Genomic DNA, 18974 nt, shown 5'->3' on the forward strand with positions numbered 1-18974 from the left:
TGTTCCAGATTTATGCTTCTGTTCTAGTATATATTATTAAATGCCTGTATTTAAAAAAAAAAGTCCAAAAAAAATAAATATATATACATGATTAAAATTAGAAAAAAAAAACATAAATAAAATGCTGGCCACAAGCACTAACTAAAATTTAGGTAACAATTTTGCCTTAAAAAATTTTGAGCTTTTAAAATTCTAAGAAGGCAAGAAAAACTGTTACCTAAATGTTGTGAATGCTTATTCTAACGAGCTTAGCTTTAGAGAGGTCAAATTTATGATAAAGTAGACCTTTGTTTTGTGTATATCTGCTGTTTACATGTATAGCACGTGAATACTGAGGCCCGTTTTGTAAACTGTGCAGCTCATTTATGTCCATTTTATAGGACCATGATAAGAGAGCAATCATGAAATAGTGAAAACAGCAATAAACCAGATGTCAGGAGACCTGGGTTCTAGTCTCTGCTCTGTCACAATAATTTTAGGAATTCACTTAAATTGTATAGGTCTTGATTTCCTCAGTCATAAAACAAGGAAACTGAATTAATTGATTTCAGGTACTTCAGTTGTAAAATTCTATGACACAATTTTTAAATGATTAGAGTGGATCATAGTTGTTCTCTTTGCTTTCAAAATAATACTACTGAGACTAGGATCCTGGTCAAGAATGCAACCTCCAAATACAATGTTTTTGCTATAAGAAAACTCAATTCACTTGATCATTTAGTTTCCAACAGGGGCAGCCTATATACTTTTATTTGCATTTTCTGACTTATTTTGATTTTAATTTAGAAAAATATTTTCTTTTTAATATAGGTTGTTTCTTGAATTTTAAAGTGGATTCTGATTATATTTTGAGTCAAATTTTGTTCCTGTGAAAATGCCCCTCATTTATGACATTGAAAATTACGGAACTCAATGAGAAGTTAGTATTAAACTTACAAGAATCACTTTTTCAGGACTACATAATTTTCAGGACTACATAATAAAAAATACCTACAAGTGAATTTCCCTTGTAGATACTTATTATATCATATAACAATCACTATTTAACAATTTAGCAGTTTTAGTTAACAGATAATAAAAGGCTTCACAGAGTATCTCTGAATATTTGTTTAAGCACTAATGCTCACTGCATCTTAAAAAATTTCAATACCTGCTTCATATTTACATGCTTAGGATTTGGATTTCCCTAGAAGAAAAATACCTTACATTTTCACTCCCCTGGGATATTTAAGAAACTTTAAAATAAGAGTTAAGTCTCACCAGATTAATATTTCCAAAAATCAGAAAATAAATCTAACTTAATGAAATCTTTCCTAAACAATTAAATATGAAGAAATACAAAGATCAGAGGTAAAAACAGTTTCAATATAATTTTAAAATTTAGGTACAAAAATATGGACTGAAGAGTTAAAAGTATATTCTTCAACATTCCATAAATATTAACTACTGCTAAGGTCAGAGTTGCTAAGAGGAAATTGAGACATTGTCTTTTTTAACTCATTATAACTCCAGTGTAACTGCTCAACTTCAGCCTTGTGTCGAATTCGGGTCTGAGTGAGTTCTTGCAAAAGATGTTCATTAGTAGAAATCAAAGAACTGTAAGAAAAATAAAGGAAAAAATTACTTGTTTTTTTTTCTCTTTAAAGTGATGTGCTTAAAATTAAAATACATAAAATACATCCAGAAGTTCTAAAACATTTCAAAATTACCATCCTTTCTGAAAATCTTCATTCAGTATGCCTCAAAAATTAAAGTTCAGTTAATTATTTTGCTTTCCAGAAGCAATGCATTAATGGAGTCTTAAAAATGAAATAAAAGGAACAAAACCACTTCACTCAGATCAACATTATTATTTCTGCAAAAATAAACTCATTCATCCAGAGACCAATAGAACTAATAGTCACATCTTATTAAAATCAATTCAACCTGAAGTGCCTTCTCTTTATAAGGAACCACACAAATCTAGGGGAAAGGTACTGTGCTAGCAGCCACAGGATTCAACATATACATGGATAAATGAATACAAGGTCATTTAAGGAGGGAGAGAGTACTATCAGCTGGAGGTGGGGTAAATAAGAAAAGGCACCATGGAAGAGATGGCATTCCTCTAAGTAAGGCAAGGATTCTGAGAAGCAGAGATGAGGATCAAGTGAATTCCAGGCTTCAAGAAGTAACTAGCTTTCCTGGTTGGTTACAATATAGACTACATGAAAGAAAATAAGATGAAATAAGGCAAGAAAGAAAGACTGGAACCAGATTGTGAAGGGTCTTAAAAACCAGAGAGATGAGTCACTATTTTATATTACTCACAATTAGGAGTTACAGTTTTTGAGCAAGGAAGTAAAATGGTCAAATTTGTATCTTAGGAAGGTGAAAAGGCAGGTATAGTGAAAAGTTCTGTATTTGGATTCAGGTCACCTGGGTTTGAAATCTGTTTCTGCCACTAATTACATGTATGAACTTAGGCAAGTCATTTAACTTCTCTGCTTCTCAATTGTCTTACCTGTTCAATGAGGTGACTGGACTATAAGACCTCTAAGGTCACTTCTTACTCTAAATCTATGAGCTCGCAGTTTAGGCTGCTAAGTAGAAGATGGACTCAATATAGTTGATATGCCTAATTAAGGAGTCTAGGCCTCAATTAGGCTAGTGACAATTTAAGTGGAGAGGAGCTAAAGGATGTAAGAGATACTATGGTGGTAGAATTAACAAAACTTGACAACTGACTGGACATGGAGTGTAAGGCAAAGAGGAAAGTCAAGGATAACTCCAAGGTTATGAACCTAGGTGCTTGGGAAGTAAGTGCCCTCAATAGAAATAGGAAAGTCTGGAGGAGGGGCAAATTTAAGAGGGGTAAGGAAAGAGAATGAATTTTATTATGGGTGTATTGAGTTTATAATGCCAATTTCAATTTCAGCAAGGACAAGATGTCTAGCATGAGTTGGCAATGCAAGACTAGAGGTCAGGAGAGATATTAGGACCATAACTAATACAGCCATTTCCCAACTGCTGGGCATCTCCTCAGTTTTCAGTTCTTTTTTTCAGTTCTTTGCCACCACAAAAAGAGCTGCAATAAATATTTTTATACTTATTGGTCCTTTTCCTCTTTCTTTAATTTCTCTGGGGTCTAAACCTAGTTATGGAATTGCTGGGTCAAAGGGTATGCATAGTTTAACAACTTTTTAGGTATAGTTACAAATTGTTTTCCAGAATCGTTGGAATAGGTCACAACTCTGCCAAGAGTTCATTAGCATACTATTTTCCCACAGCCCCTGCAGCACTTATCATCTACCTTTTCTGTCATCTTAACTAATTTAATGGGTTTGAGGTAGCATCTCAGATTTGTTTTAATTTGCATTTCTCTAATTTTAGCAATTTAGAGCATTTTTTGTATGATTATTGATAGCTGATTTCTTCCTCTGAAAACTGTCCATTCACATCCTTTCATTATCAACTGGTGAATCAAATGGCTCTTGGAAAAGTCCTTTATGCCTGAGCAATACTATCTATGTGATTTCACAAACAACCTTCACATCAGGTTTACTTCATTTCCTATTCACCCCAGTCATTTCTCATCTGACAAAATCTCACTCCTCTCTTTACAACAAACAAATCAATCACTTTTAACCTTCAATTCCTACACAGTGGTGGTCTGGCTTCCAGATGTGAGCTGGACTACAACTATAGGCAGGGAATGATGAGAATGCTAGAGCTTGCTTCCAAATTCGTTAAGCCTTCTAACAACAGCATTCCTACCTTTGGCCTAAGGGGAAGAAAGATGGGCAGAGGGAAGGAGAAAATTTCTACCATAGACTTGTAAGAGCAACCATGCAAAAAAGGCATGCATACTCCAAAGACAAGCATATAACTGCACTATTTCCAACTCAGAGAAATTCTTCCAATATTTCTTCCCCCTGATCTTTAATGTCCCATCCCTCAGCAGTGTGTCCCTATTACCCATTTCTATTCTAAACTTCACTCAATCTAACCTCCAAAATATACCTCTTGCCAAACTCCTCTTCAGAGCCTTAAGTTTTTCTCTGACATGCTGTTCTTCTAATCTACAACCCAAGTCTTTTCATTATTTCCACATTAAAAACTATTTTTAAAAATTGAGTCACCACAGGATTGGCAAAAATACTTTATTCTGGATTTGGAATAATTTTAAGAGCAGGAAACAAAAAGAATAAACAAGCATTTTTCTGGTTGAAGAAATAATAACAGCAAAACATTCCAAGTATCAGCAATAGGAATGGAATTATTTAATCTCTGTGTGAATAATCTAGAAAATTCCTCATATTCACAGCTTTCTATTCATGAGAGTGAGTCCCCAGTTTCAGTGCCCTTACGTAAGAACCTCAGTTTTCTTTATGACTCTCCAGTAAGTGTGCTGGTATATAGGTAAGTGGACAATTGTGAGTGCGTATATAGGGAAGTAGAAAATGCAGTAGGATTAAAAACAATTCAACCCCCCTACCCCTTGACTTCCTGACATTCCTTTAACTTTCTGTCACTGCACTTCCCTACCCTAAGTTATCCAATTGCCCTTCTCTCCCTTGAATCATCACCCAACCCTCTGCTACCACACTTCATATTACATGTTAAAATTGAAAGGAACTTAAGACATCAGAGTTGTAGATCTGAAAGGACTTTAAATGATGAGATTCATTTCACAGATGAGAAACTGAGGCTCAGAGAGGTTAAGTAAGATTAACTAGTCAGTTAGGTCCCAGGACCAGGATGAGAATACAGGTCTCCTCATCCACTGCTCTTTTCACAATACCATAAAACCTCTAAATGCTCTCTCTCATATGATTTTATAAGTAGTAATGCCTTAAAATCATACATTCCTAGCAATCATGTACCTGTGACTTTCCTGAAGCATATCTGTCAGTTCCTGAATCTTGGCATAGTGTTCAAGATGTTCTTTTAAGTTATCAATTTCACTGGACAACTCCTGATTACTGTTTTGAAGTTCTAAAATAGAAATGAAATATCTTTGGTATTATGTTTTGTCATTTGTTTCTATAAATTGTGAATATAAACTTAATTTTTAGAATTTGATAATAGTTGTGCTCCAAAGAAGAAAATGTAATTTAAAAAAACACAAATTTTCATACATATAAGTCATGAAGTTAATTAAAATAAATTTGTAAATAAACTTGCTCATTAGATCAATTTTAACAAAGAACATCTATTGTGCTTCTTAGAAAACATGACCTAGATATAAAGAGACATTACAAGAAAATTTGAAGAACATGGAACATATTACTTGTCAGACTTATGGATAGGTGAACAATTTTTGAATAAACAAGAGACAGAGAGCAGAGTGAGATATAAAATGGATAATTTCAATTATGTTAAATTAAAAAAGTTTTGTATAAATGAAACAAATGTAGCCAAGATCAGAAGAAAAGCAGAAAATTGAGAAAAAAAATTTATAGACAGTTTCCCAGATAAAGGTCTCATATCTCAAATATATAAAGAACTTTGTCAAATGTATAAAAATATGAGTCCAATTGATAAATGGTCAAAGGATATGAACAGGCAGTTTTCTGATGAAGAAATAAAAATAATTTATAGTCATGTAAAAAAAATTGCTCTAAATCATTATTGATTAAAGAAAAGAAAATTAAAACAACCTTAAGACATTATTTTACACCTATCAGATTGGCTGAAATGATTGATGGTGGACCTGTGAACTGATCCAACCATTCTGGAGAGCAATCTGGAATTATACACAGAGTTATTAAACTGCCTATATCCTTTGATCCAGAAATACCACTACTAGGTCTATTTCCAAAGATGATTGGGGAAAAAAGGAAGAGAACCTATACATTCTAAAATATTAATAGCAGCTCTCTTTGTGGTAGCAAAGAACTGGAAATTGTAGGGATGTCTGTCAACTGGGGAAAGGCTAAATAAGTTATGGTATATGATTGTGATGAAATACTACTGTTCTATAAGAAATGATAAGCTCAATGATCTTAGAAAAACATAGATAGATGTGCATGAAATAATAAAGGGTGAAATGAGCAGAACCAAAAGAACGTTGTATATAGTAACAGCAATATTGTTTTAAGAACAACTTTGAACGAGTAAGTAATTCTGACTATTATAAATACCAAAATTAACTATAATGGACATTTGAAAGAAGATGCTACCTACATCCATAGAAAGAACTGATAAATAGAAGTATGTGTAGAATGATTTTACATATACATATATGTATGTGTATATATATACACACACACACACACACATACACACACACCCATTTGTGTCTAATGGTAGCCATCTCTAGAGTGGGGGGGAAGACAAAAAGAAATTCACATGATATTTTTATTATATATTTAAAAGGAATAGCAAGTTGTACATAACAGATTTGCAGTTTCATGTGCAATCATCTTTTTTATTATACTATATTATAGAAATGCTTATTTTATTCCATAAATGTCACCTATGATTACCCTTGAAAAAAAAAAGAAATATAAAGTTAGAGTATTTTTAATCCAGAGGATTCATGAGATATGTCAGTATCACCAGCTATATATTGCCAGTACCTCAGTCTCTCCATATTTTCTTAGTTTATTACCTCTGCTCTGGTTTCACTCTCCTCCTTTCATAATCTTAACCTTATTCAATTCAATAACCATTTATTAAGTATCTATTATGGCCCAAGCACAATGCTAAGACAGTGATATACAGATAAACCCTTCTTCCCCCAAACAGTCCTTAACTTCAAGAAGTTTGCATTCTACTTAAATTTAATGAATGAGATTATACTTCATCCTCCACCCTTGAATCTTCATCCCCTGATCCTTCCAGTGGGCATGTCCTGATAGTCTTCTCAATCCCGTCTACCACCCCCTAAACTGCTCCACTACAATTTCATGTTACCTCATTGATTCATGGCATGCATTTCTGTGTGGCAGTTCTTTTATTTTTTCCTCATTGACTTTCTAACCCAGGCCCTACAGCAGATGTTCTAAATCTTCTCAAACTCTTCCTCCCATATCCACCCCCTTGCTCTCAGCAAATTACCTTGATTCCTATTTGGCTGAATTAAGTTGAGACTATCCATAATGAGTTCCCTTCATCCTCTACACCACACCTCGAAATCCCTCAATGTTTTCACCCACCTCTAACTTTTCTGCTATAGTCTCAGAGAGGTAGTCCTTCCCATCAAAGTCAACATTAATCCAATCATATTTTCCCAACCCTCTTCTCTTCCTGGAGATCAATCTACAATTAATAATGTACATAATAATGTGTAAACAATGATATGATAACTAATATCATTGTCTTTTTTTCTTACCTTCAGTCTCTCCCTATCTTTTGGATCCTGGATGCCTACAAATGTACTCACAAGCACCCTATTCCTGTTAAAAATATTCACTTGCTCCACCATCCCCTCAAACTATTTTGTCTTATATCACTCTTCCCTTTTGCAAACAAACTCAAAGGAAAAAATCATTTGTACTCACTGCCTCCGACATCCTCACCATTCCATCATTCATCAATTCTCAGCCATATAGTTTCTGAATCTATCCACTCTACTGAAATGGTTCTCCCAAAAGAGAAGAAGGAAGATTCACACCCCATCTCCATTCTGGCAAGATCTGTTAGTGAGTTCTGCTGGCAAAGCCTCTGAAAACCCAAGGTCACTTCCATACCATTATAAGGTAAATGAGCAATACTTTACTACAAATTCCAACTAGTAATATTCCTCTAAGAAGCCATAAAAACAAAGGGTATAACCAAAAAGATATTCTTAATCCATGAGTTCTACTTTGCTTCAAATCCAACCACTCAAGTTTAACTTCACTCCACTTGACTTGCTCATTCAACAGTCAGTTCAATTCAACATTGGCTATGTGCCTTCTATGTGCTAAGCATTAGGTGGTAGGGAAAAAGAAACAAAATCAAAACAGTCCCTGTCCTCAAAAAGCCTATATTCAATTGCAAAGAGTAGGGGAGAGGAGAGGAAGATTCATCTTTTAACCAGGCAAGTAAATATAAAGTAACCTAAAAAAAGGAGAGAACACTAGGCTGGTGGTGGTGATGGGAACTAAAGAATTCACCATGGAGGAAGTGGCATTTGAGTTCTAAGAAGTGGAAATATGAGCAAATAATTGTACAAGAACAAGTATAGATGGCCTCTGTGAATGCAGAGGTGGAAGATGAAATGTTGAGTTCAGTCTGGCTGGAATGTAGGGTGTGCACGGCAGGGAGTATAGTCAGATGAAGGTGGAAAGAAAGATTTTCATCTATAAGAGGTATTCAAGGGGAGATTTTGGGAATTAACAAGCAGTGAGTTTTTCATACTGAGCAAAGTAAGGTTTATAATAAAAGCTAATATCTCTGAAGAGAGAGGAAGAAGCATGGTATGCTGAATAGAGAGCCAGTCTTAGAACTGGCAAGTCTTGCCTTTAACATGTAATGGCTATGGGATCTTGAGCAACTCTCCCTTAACCTCAAGTACTTTGGGAAACTCTCTAAGATTACAGGCTGCCAAGAAAGTAGAGGGAGTTTCTTCACCTAGAAGTTCCTTATACCAATGAAATTACAAGTACAGTCCCTTTCCCTATCCCTACTGCTCTCTCTAATTACTTCAAATATAACCTATTAAAGGAAAGGCAACATGCTTTCTGAAAGTAGAAATAACACCTGATAATCTACCAATCATAAATGAGGAAGCATGGAAAAAAGTATGCAGCTGTAACTTTAAAATTTTCCAGGATATGCCTTGTACAAAAATATACTAAACAGTTTTTTTTTAATTAAAAAGTTCTATTAGCACAAGGCCATTTTGTGAGTTAGTGCTTCCCTGGATTTAGGAAACAAGTCCCCATTGTATTTTAAATAAGTAATTCTTACAGAAATTAAACTATAGACATGAGAGTGGAAAAAAAATAGAAGCATTACTTCAGTCAGTAAATGAACCCAACATAGTTGGGATTAAGTCGAACTTGGCAGATGTGAAATGGAGAAGTTGTGAAACATACCATTCCCAATAAACATAGAAAAGAAGGTAGAAATGGCAACAGCAGCTGGTTGCTATGACAATGGAAACAAATTTTGATTCTGATAGAGAAGGACATATTCACTGGATTAAGGGAGAAACAAAAAGTTATTTTCTTCCTTAATGAAAAGCAGTTGAGGGTATAAGAGGTTGGGTTATAAGTAGCTAGAAGAAAAGATCTTTTTATACCAATCCTTTTAAGAGGAAAGAACAGCATTATCATTTATTTAAAAAAAAATCCACTTACCAAGAGATCTACAAAACTCCAAAGGTAAGACTTGTTGGGTTCATGGCTCAGAAAAAATTGAGGCAGAAACTACAGGCAGAAGAAATGATCATGGAAGCCTCCTGACCAGGAGAAGAGCTACTATGGTAAGCTATACTATACTTTTGTGAGTGTATGAGGGGAATTAATTAGATTCATGTATTTTGATTAGAAATCATTGAATCTTATAGCTGGAAGGGACCTTAGAAATATAGGTTAACCCACATTTCATAAATAAAGGAAACCATGGTCCAGAGATGTATGGTGAATTACTTGTCACTTGAGCCAGAGCCAGAACTAGAACTGAGGTCTTGACTCCCAATCTTTGCTTTTACCACAACTGATTTTTTGCTGCAAATGACATCTACATCCTCTAAGAACTAGTTAATAGTTATATTTTGATAACAAAGAATACATTTGGATAAATATTAAAAATAGACTCAACTAAAAAATAATATTTCTCAGGATTTCAATTACATGTATCCTAAGATTCAGTAATCTGAAGAGTGTGGCTATTGTAAATGAAAACATTATCTTTAACCAGTTTTGAGTACACGTTAAATGAACATAGGACAATTAGTTCCAAAAGAAAGATACCAATGTTAAATTGACAATCTGCTAAATAGTGTTACATTAAAGTTTCATGATTTTTTGGATTTGGTTACACTGTATTAAATGTTATGGGGCAACTTCCAGTTAAAATGGAAACATGAAAAGTTGTAAAAGCCCAGCTCTCTCACCTTCACCCCAACAGATAAAGGGCTCCCAAAAGACCAATGACAAGAAAATTGAAATTTAACAGATGCAACTTCTTCCCCCTCTTCTCCTCACTCTGACCAGAGTTTATCTCTATGAATACTTTACTTAATAAAAGAGAGAAAAAACGTATCAATGAACTAGGTATATAACTAAGACACACACACACACATACACACACACCCCATAAAACACAAAAACAAACCAAAAAAAAAACCCTGAAAAAGTAACAAATCAAATGATCTCAACTATACATAAAAACAAGTATCATATGAGAAATATAAAGCTGAATATGACTAAAAACTATTGGAATGCTAAATAGAACTAGTGTTTTTTGGGGTTTTTTTGGCGGAGTAACTAAACACAAACCACCTATTAATCTGACTTTTTAAAAAAAGAAGAAAACCAAATCAAATTGCCAAAATAAAAAGAAACAAAGAACTCTTAAATGAAGAAGCAATAAATGAAATTATTTTTAAAAATGTATTGCCCAATTAATTATATGCCACTAGAAATCATTTTAGTGAAATGGATGAATATTTACAAATAAAAAGTGCCTAAATGATCAGAATAATTGAAATAACCTAAATCTTAGAAATAAATTGAACAACCCATAAATTAATCCACACACACAGACAAAAAGGACCAGATGGACTTACAAGTAAATTCTAATTAACATTCAAGGAAAAATTAATTATATCAGTACACAAATTATTTGCAACAACAGTGAAAGAACTACCAAACTCCTTTCTAGACAAATATCCTGATATCAAAAAGCAGGGTGAGACTTTAAGAAACAAAGCTACAGACCAATATCTCTAACCAATATTGTTGCAGAAATACTGAATAAAACATTAACAAAAGGTTACTGCAACATATTTAAAAGTATACAATATAACCTGGCTGGCTTTACCCCAGGAATGCAGAAGTGTATAAATTTTAGGAAAAATATAAACATAGAAACCATATTAATAACAAATAATAAAAATTACATGATTATAACAATAGATGCATAAAATTTTTTGACAAAATATCTGATTATGTTAAAAACATCGCTCAGGAATAAATGGACTTTTTCTTAATATGGCAAATAGTATCTCCTCTTTATGTGTTAGAAAATGAGGGGATGCCCATCAACTGGGGAATAGCTGAACAAGTTGTGCTATATGACTGTGATGGAATACTATCTTGCTATAAGAAATGAGTAGTAGTAGTATGCTTTCAGAAAAACCTGGGAAGATGTTATATGACCTGATGCAAAGTGAAGTGAGAAGAACCAGGAGGATATTGCACAGAGTAACATCAATATTGTAAAGATGTTCAACTGTGAAACTACACTGATCAAAACAATGATCTAAGACAATTTCAAAGGATCTATGATGAAAAATGCTATCCATCTCCACAGAGAAAACTGAAACTCGGAGTGCAGACTGAAGCATGTTTATTTTACTTTCTTTACATTTCCTGGGTTTTTTTGTGTGTGTTTTCTTTTACCTTCTCAAAGGGTAGGTGGAGAGAGAACAGGACAAAGGAATAGAATTTGGAACTCAAAATTTTTAAAAATGAATGCTAAAGATGTTTACATGTAATTAGAAAATATTTAATAAAATAAATAAAAACATACTAAAGAGGAATTTTTTTTAAAGAATGTAATTATTGAACTATAAAGAATATCAAAAGGGACAGATTCAAGGGAACCTGAACTGATAAAGAAGTGATCAGAACTAGAAAGACTATTTAACACAATGACCACAACACTGTAAAGACAAACAAATTCTAAAAGACTTTACAACTCAGATCAATGACCAATCACACTGCAGAAGACTGTCAATGAAGCATGCTGCCTCTTAGCACAGTGATAACGGGACTATAGGTGCAGAATGAGACTATATTTCTGAATACAATTCAAACAACAGAGATTTGTTGTGCTTGATAAAAGGAAAGAGTTTTATTAGAGGGGAGAGATGCAGGGAATGAAGAGTAATGGTAATGCCCAAAAAAAAGCCCAAAACCATAAATAGGGCAATGTTGATCCCAACACACTAAACTTAATATAAATTAAAAATAAAATACAGATTTGTGGTTTCATATATAAACTTTTTCTAACTGGTAACTAAAAATATAGACTGAATCCACACTAAAAATCTTTCCAGAATGACAGAACCTACCATGGTTTACAATGTAGTGGGACAGGCTTCAAGAACCTAGGATCAATTCCACAACACAATGAGGCCTCAAAGCAGGAATCTGTGTAGGATCAACTTACCTTAAAGCAAGGAAATAAAGAATTGTGGGTAAAGAGCACTTCTCTGGACGGAGAAATTTTTAAAATGAATCTGCCTCCCAGGTATCAGTGCTGGGACTGGTATTATTTAATATTTTCATAAAAAATTGGGAAAATGGGATGCACAATGAAAAATCTAATAGCAAAAACATTAAACTAAGTGGGATTGATTAAAGACCTCAAAAATGCTGTTAAATTTGCAGAAGAATTGGCAGATGAGTTTCAATGCAACCATAAATAGTTATATTTAGAAAAAATAAATCTAAACCATATTTATGAGAGTGTAGTCTAGGTGGTCGGTTAAGATCCAGAAAAGGGATACAGGAATCATTATAAACTGCTCTCAATGACAAAAACATCTACAAATGTTGAACACTGTCACAAAGAGTTTAGAAACAAAAGAGAAAATATTATTTTACCCTTCTCCAAAACCTTGATGTATCTGGACCTGGAAGAGTATACATAGTTCTAGTATTCATAGATCAACACAACATGAATATGGAGGTGGTCCAGAAAAGGATGATTAAAATAAGCAAAGGATGGGAGAACTAGTAAGACAAAGAGAGGTCAAGGCACTTCTTTCTTGAAAGATAATAGTAAGAAGAGGTATATGATCAATGTCTATAAAATATGAATGACATGGTTCAGTGAACATAAACTTATTTAACAAATATGGGAATATCAGAATTTAAAGGGAACTATTGAATCTTATGAAAGAAGACATTTTGTGACAAAATATATGTTGGTAGTCACAAATTTATCGAGCTGATAATTTCAAGAGAGTAAAGGCCCTCAAATATAAGTAGGTTCAAAGGAAAATTAAAATAAGTTGATGAATGATAGATCCAATTGATTTAGTCCTTCTGTACTTCCACTTTTCAAAAGATCAATCAGAAGGTCATTGGAAAACCGAAAGACACTAATTTTGGTGCTGTTCTCCTTTCATTAGTTTTAATATACGAGAATATCATGGACAATGTTGAACTAATAAAATTTCAAAGTAACAGTTAACTATATTTTAACCAAACTCTGGTTACAGGTAGCTAGAGATGGTAACAGTTTCTCCCAGTTTTCCCGGTAAAATTCCCACAATTATTGGGGGTGAACAGACAGTGTGGATATTCAGAAATATCTGAATTCAGCAAACTTAGGGAAAGTGCTTAGGGGAAAAAAAAACCAGAAGATCATTTGGAAGAATAAAAGGTCAAGAATATCAAGGGAATTAAGGAAGAAAAAGGTGAAGGAAGGTGGTCTAGCCACACCAGATCTTAAACTGTATTACAAAGTGATAATCATCAAAACAATCTGGTACTGGCTAAGAAATATAGTGTTGGATCAGTGGAATAGATTAGGTACACAATACACTGTAAGAAATTACCACAGTAATCTTTGATAAATACAAAGATACAAACTCTTGGGACAAAAACTCAAACTCACTACCTGACAAAAACTTCTGGGAAACCTGGAAAGCAGTTTGGCAGAAACTAGGTATAGATCAATACTTTGCACCATATATCAAGATATTGTCAAAATGGGTACATGATTTAGACATGAAGGGTGACACCATAAGCAAATTAGTAGAGTGTGGAATAATTTACCTATCAGATCTATGTATAAGGGAAGAATTTATTACCAAACAAGAGACAGAGAGCATTTCAGGACATAAAGTGGATAACTTTGATTACATTAAAATAAAAAGTTTTTGCACCAACAAAACCAATACAACCTAGATTGGAAGGAAAGCAGAAAACTGGGGGAAATGTTTTATAGCAAGTTTCTCTGATAAAGGCTTTATCTCTCAAATACATAGAGAACTAAGTCAAATTTATAAGAATATAAGTCATTCCCTAATTGATAAATGGTCACAGGATATGAACAGGAAGTTTTAAGAAGAAGAAATCAAAGCTTTCTATAGTTATAAATGAAAAAAATCCTCTAAATCACTATTGATTAGAGAAATGCAAATCAAAACAACTCTGAGGTATCACCTCACACCTATCATATTGGCTAATTATGACAGAAAAGGCAAATGACAAATGTTGGAGGGGATGTGGGAAAACTGTTGGTCAGCTTGTGAACTGATCCAGCCTTTCTGGAGAGCAATTTAGAACTATGCCCAAAGGAGTATAAAAAACTGCATACTCTTTGATCCAGCAATACCACTATTAGATCTGTAACCCAATGAGATTAAAAAAAAAAGGGGAAAAGGACGTGTATGCACAAAAATATTTATAGCAGCTCTTTTTACACTGGCAAAGAATTGGAAATTGAGCGGATGCCCATCAATGGGGGTAATGGCTGAACACGTTGTTGTATATGAATGCAATGGAATACTATCATGTTATAAGAAATGATAAACAGGATGCTTTCAGAAAAACCTAGAAAGACTTAAATGAACTGATGAAAAGTGAGGTGAGCAGAACCACAAGATTGTACAGTAACAAGAATACTGCACAGTGATCAACTGTGAATGACAGCTATTCTCAGCAATATAAAGATCCAAGACAATTCTGAAGGGTACATGATGAAAAATGCTATCCACTGCCAGAGAAAGAACTGATGGAGGGGCAGCTAGGTGGCGCAGTGGATAAGGCACCAGCCCTGAAGTCAGGAGGACCTGAGTTCAAATCCGGTCTCAGACCAAACACTTGACATGTACTAGCTGTGTAACCTTGGGCAAGTCACTTAACCCCAAATGCCTCACAAAAAAAAAAAGAAAGAAAGAAAGAAAGAACTGATGGAATCTGAATGCAGATTGCAGCATGTTTTTTTTTTAATTTCTTCATTTTTCTTGGGTTTTTTTGGTCTGAGTTTTCTTTGACTGCACATATATAACATTTATCAAACTGCTTGCCTTCTCAATGAGAGGAGAGGGGAGGGAAGTGGGAGAAAATGTGTAACTCCTTGTTTTTACATGTAATTGGAAAAATTGTTTTTACATGTAATTGGGAAAAATAAATTTTTTAAAAGAAAAAGAATAAAATAATCTTCATTTCCCCACTTTGATCTAGTCTTTCTCCTTTTTTAATTTTAATCTTCTGCCTGCTTTCGAACACTGATGTTTAGTTATGCCATTTACATCTTTTCTTCAACAGAGCTAAATGCCCTGGTACTATCCTGATTAATAGTATATACTTACAGACACAATTAAAAATGACATCAGGCAAAATATGTCTATGTGCTGTTTCTTACTTCTCTTGCTGTATAATTTCAAGGTATGGTTCTTCTTAGATGTGTGTGTGTGTTAGTATAATATAGTTTTTATTAATTTAGTATTTAATCTTACTTGTAATTAAATGCTAAAATACCAATTTATTAAAGCCTAAATAACTGAATGAATTTTAAACTCACCATTAATCTGCATAGTTAATAGAGCTGAAGAATCTTCCTGTTTGGCACCTTGTTCCACATTTAACAAACGTGATTTTAAACTGTTGTTTTCTTCCAGTGACTTGCTTAACTGTTGTTTCAAGGTATCCTAATGACATAAAAATACAGAAATAAGAAAAACCAAATTGACTATCATCACTTCTTAAACTGGGGGTCACAACCCTATCGTGACCTACAGTTCAAGAAGCACTGAAGAGGTTTCAAGTGTAAAGAGTTTAAGAAGCCCTAGACTAATTTACCCTTAGGCATTAGCAAAATGTAAGTATTATAATTTCTGAACCTAATGTGTTTTCAGTATTTCTGATAATACAAGTATTCATATAACTCTCTGTATAAGGCATTACCAAAATTAAATAATAGTCACTGGCTTCAAGGAACTCTATTAAGTAAGACATAAGACACATGTTCAAATACAATAAACATCTCAATGTCAAAAATTAATGAGCATAAAGCATTCTGTAAACAAGAGAAAATTTGAAAGACATGCTACTCATGCCTTTATTCAAGTCACTGTTAAAAACATCTAGATCAAGGTTCTTTCCAGGTTACCATCTACCATATGTGCTATTGTTGAATGTGACAATTTGAGTGCCTAGTGCTCCTGATGCTCTTTGCAGGCCAAGTTTGAATTATAAAAGAACTGGTCAGAAAGCTGAGCAGGTCTCAAAAATATTTTCTGGCATTCCAACTGCTGGCGAGGGCTTCCTTCAGTTAAGAACTGCAGAAGGAGAGTTGTGCTTTATATTTTTTTTTAATTCTTGCATTGTATGTTCATAAACTTCAATTTTGAGCCAGATTTAAGTGGATTTTATGGTCCATTACGGTCTACTGTGTTTTAAGCAAACACAAACAAAACCTCGAACCTCTGGTCTAAACTAAATTTAGGCTTAGCCCACACAATATTTGGCACTGTAAGGAGAGTCTTTTTGTTTTGTTCGTTGTTCTTTTTTTAAAAAAAAATATTTTATTATGGCCTTATGATTAAATTTTTTTTTATTTTAGGAAAGCAGGAAAAGGGGTACATTTTTAAAAGAGATGGGTTTGGTGGATTAGATTTATGATCCTTCCTGTTTCCTCTGCCCCTCCCCACTCCTTATAGCCAGTCTGCTTCTAGTACAATTAGTTCATACCTTCTGAATACACATTCCCCCTCCCCACACCTCCCTTCCCCTGAATGGCTTTAGGCACCATCTACAAGTCTTTACTCAGATCAACAGAAAAATCTGGGCCAATTAGTGAAGTCTGAGTGACAGCAGATTGGGGCAGATCCAGTAGCTGTTCAGATTAGCAGAACTGTTCATTCACACAAATTCTGGAATTAATGGCAGGAAGTATGAGGCCTACCACCATGCTAGGTGGTCAGAAAGTGATGACACACTTGCTCATGTTTAATAAATGCAAAGATATTGATAAAATTATACTGGAATGTCTAGAAGCAAGATAGCAAGGATCCTTCTACCCTTCCAAAACTTCAGATTTTCCTGAAAGCCTCTACTCTACCTGGCTGTTTGAAGCCACAAATGTCTTTGTATCCAGATTTAAAGGACTGTCAGAATGAATTTTCCTATTGGTGACTCTAGTTCACTAAAGCTTGGTTTGTTTTAACTGCAGGACCCCTGGGGGACCAGTAAGCCATATGCCCAAGTTACTGTGGTAAGAAAAGGGAAAGCAACAAATATATAAGAGGTGGCTGGATATTGGTCATGTTACAATTCTACTAGGGGCCCCTCAACAGCTTCATGGAGGTATTCTAATATCTACTGTAGGCTTAGGGAGACAAAGCACTGAGAAAGGAATACCCCAGGTGGAGGGCTCCCCATTTGGGCCTCAGTTGTGGTGGCTGATTCAGAGAGTGTATTTAGGGCATGGATATTATGAGTTCTTGGGAGTCAATACTTGTCTAGAGGTCAGTTGTTCTGATCCTGGTACATCTGCTTAGATTCAAAATTTTGCTTGTATCCTAAATCTCTCTATTCTGATCATGCCTAAGCACTTGGTACAGCCCTGCTTTCTGTTAAAATTATGACAGTTATTGCTGGAAGGGCTAAATGGAAATCCTTGGGGCTGTCTAAACTATCTCCTATGGTTAAAATTAAATAATTTCAGGTATATGTGAGTAGTGGTGGTAGTGGGTCCCAACTAGTACCTCCCTAGTAACAAAGATGAAGGAGACTGGAGTAGTCTGTTATGCAAAATTGTCTGTTTAATTACCCTATGTGGCCAGTGAAGGTAGATGTCCCTAGTGATTAACAGCAGGTTACTAAGAATTGAATAAAGGAGTTATTCCAATTGCTGCATCTGTTCCTCATCATGTCCAGCTGGAGTGGGGCGGGATTATTGATCTCACCTATCCACTTTTTCTCCATCCCTGTGGCTGAGACCAGTAAAGGACTGTTTGTTTTTACCTGGGAAAGAGTTCAATATACTTTCACCATTTTCCCCTATATCTGAACCTTCTTTCACATTGTCACAGTTTAGTGGGCAGAGACCTGAGAGTCCTCATTTCATGAGCACATTAACATACACCACACCTTTATACTGAGGGTACATCGGCTAACTGCTTGCTGGATGATGCCATGGTAACAGAAGTCTTAAAATGGCTAATGGCTCACATGACAGACAAGGGATGGAAAATCAGACGAAATAAAATTCAGGGTCCTTCCCAATCAGTTAAGTCTTTAGTGATACATCAGATGGGGAGAACCCAGATAATTCCAGATATAATCCACAACAAGCTATTGATGCTTGCTTTGCTACAGACTAACAACATTCAAAAGCTTATCAGACTCCTTGTGTTCTAGAAAATACAAGTCAATTATCTGGCTATTTTAATGGCTCTTATTTACTAAATTATTCCCCAGTCTGACTTTTGTGAGGGAATTAGAACAGGTTATAGACTTGCAAGATTTACAGAAAACCTTTCAGCAATATCTCCCTTTAAGTACATATGCTCCTAAGGCTTCCTGGAGGTTTCTGGTACCTGAAGGACCAGGTACCAAGGACTGGCCAGATCAAATCACTAGGCTTTTGGAGCTGTAAATTTTCAGAAGTAGCCATTCATTTCATTATGTTCAAGAAACAATTGCTTTCATGTTATTAGACCCTGGTTGCTATTGAAAGGATCACACTGGGACACATGATTATCCTTCATCCAGAACTACCCATCATGAGTTTAATTAATGGTCTTTCTAATAAGATGGGTAGAACACAAAAGGTTTCACATTGTGAAATGGAAACAGTACATCAAAAATCAT

The 18974-nt window shown here is 34.5% G+C and overlaps 1 protein-coding gene across 1 annotated transcript in view; it reads right to left on the reverse strand.

Annotated features, from left to right (window-relative positions):
• Window positions 1–1439: 1439 nt before the first annotated feature.
• CEP72 (centrosomal protein 72) overlaps window positions 1440–18974 on the reverse strand; it is a 64516-nt gene continuing 46981 nt past the window's right edge. Inside the window, exons 10-12 of the mRNA XM_027869115.1 lie at window positions 15682–15808; window positions 4866–4977; window positions 1440–1596 (exon numbers count right to left, since the gene is read on the reverse strand). Of these exons, the coding sequence (XP_027724916.1) occupies window positions 1440–1596; window positions 4866–4977; window positions 15682–15808 (396 nt within the window). The remainder of the gene's footprint in view (window positions 1597–4865; window positions 4978–15681; window positions 15809–18974) is intronic.

This window comes from Vombatus ursinus, unplaced genomic scaffold, assembly GCF_900497805.2.
Source record: "Vombatus ursinus unplaced genomic scaffold, bare-nosed wombat genome assembly UNPS02014791.1, whole genome shotgun sequence".
Taxonomy (NCBI): Eukaryota; Metazoa; Chordata; class Mammalia; order Diprotodontia; family Vombatidae; genus Vombatus; species Vombatus ursinus.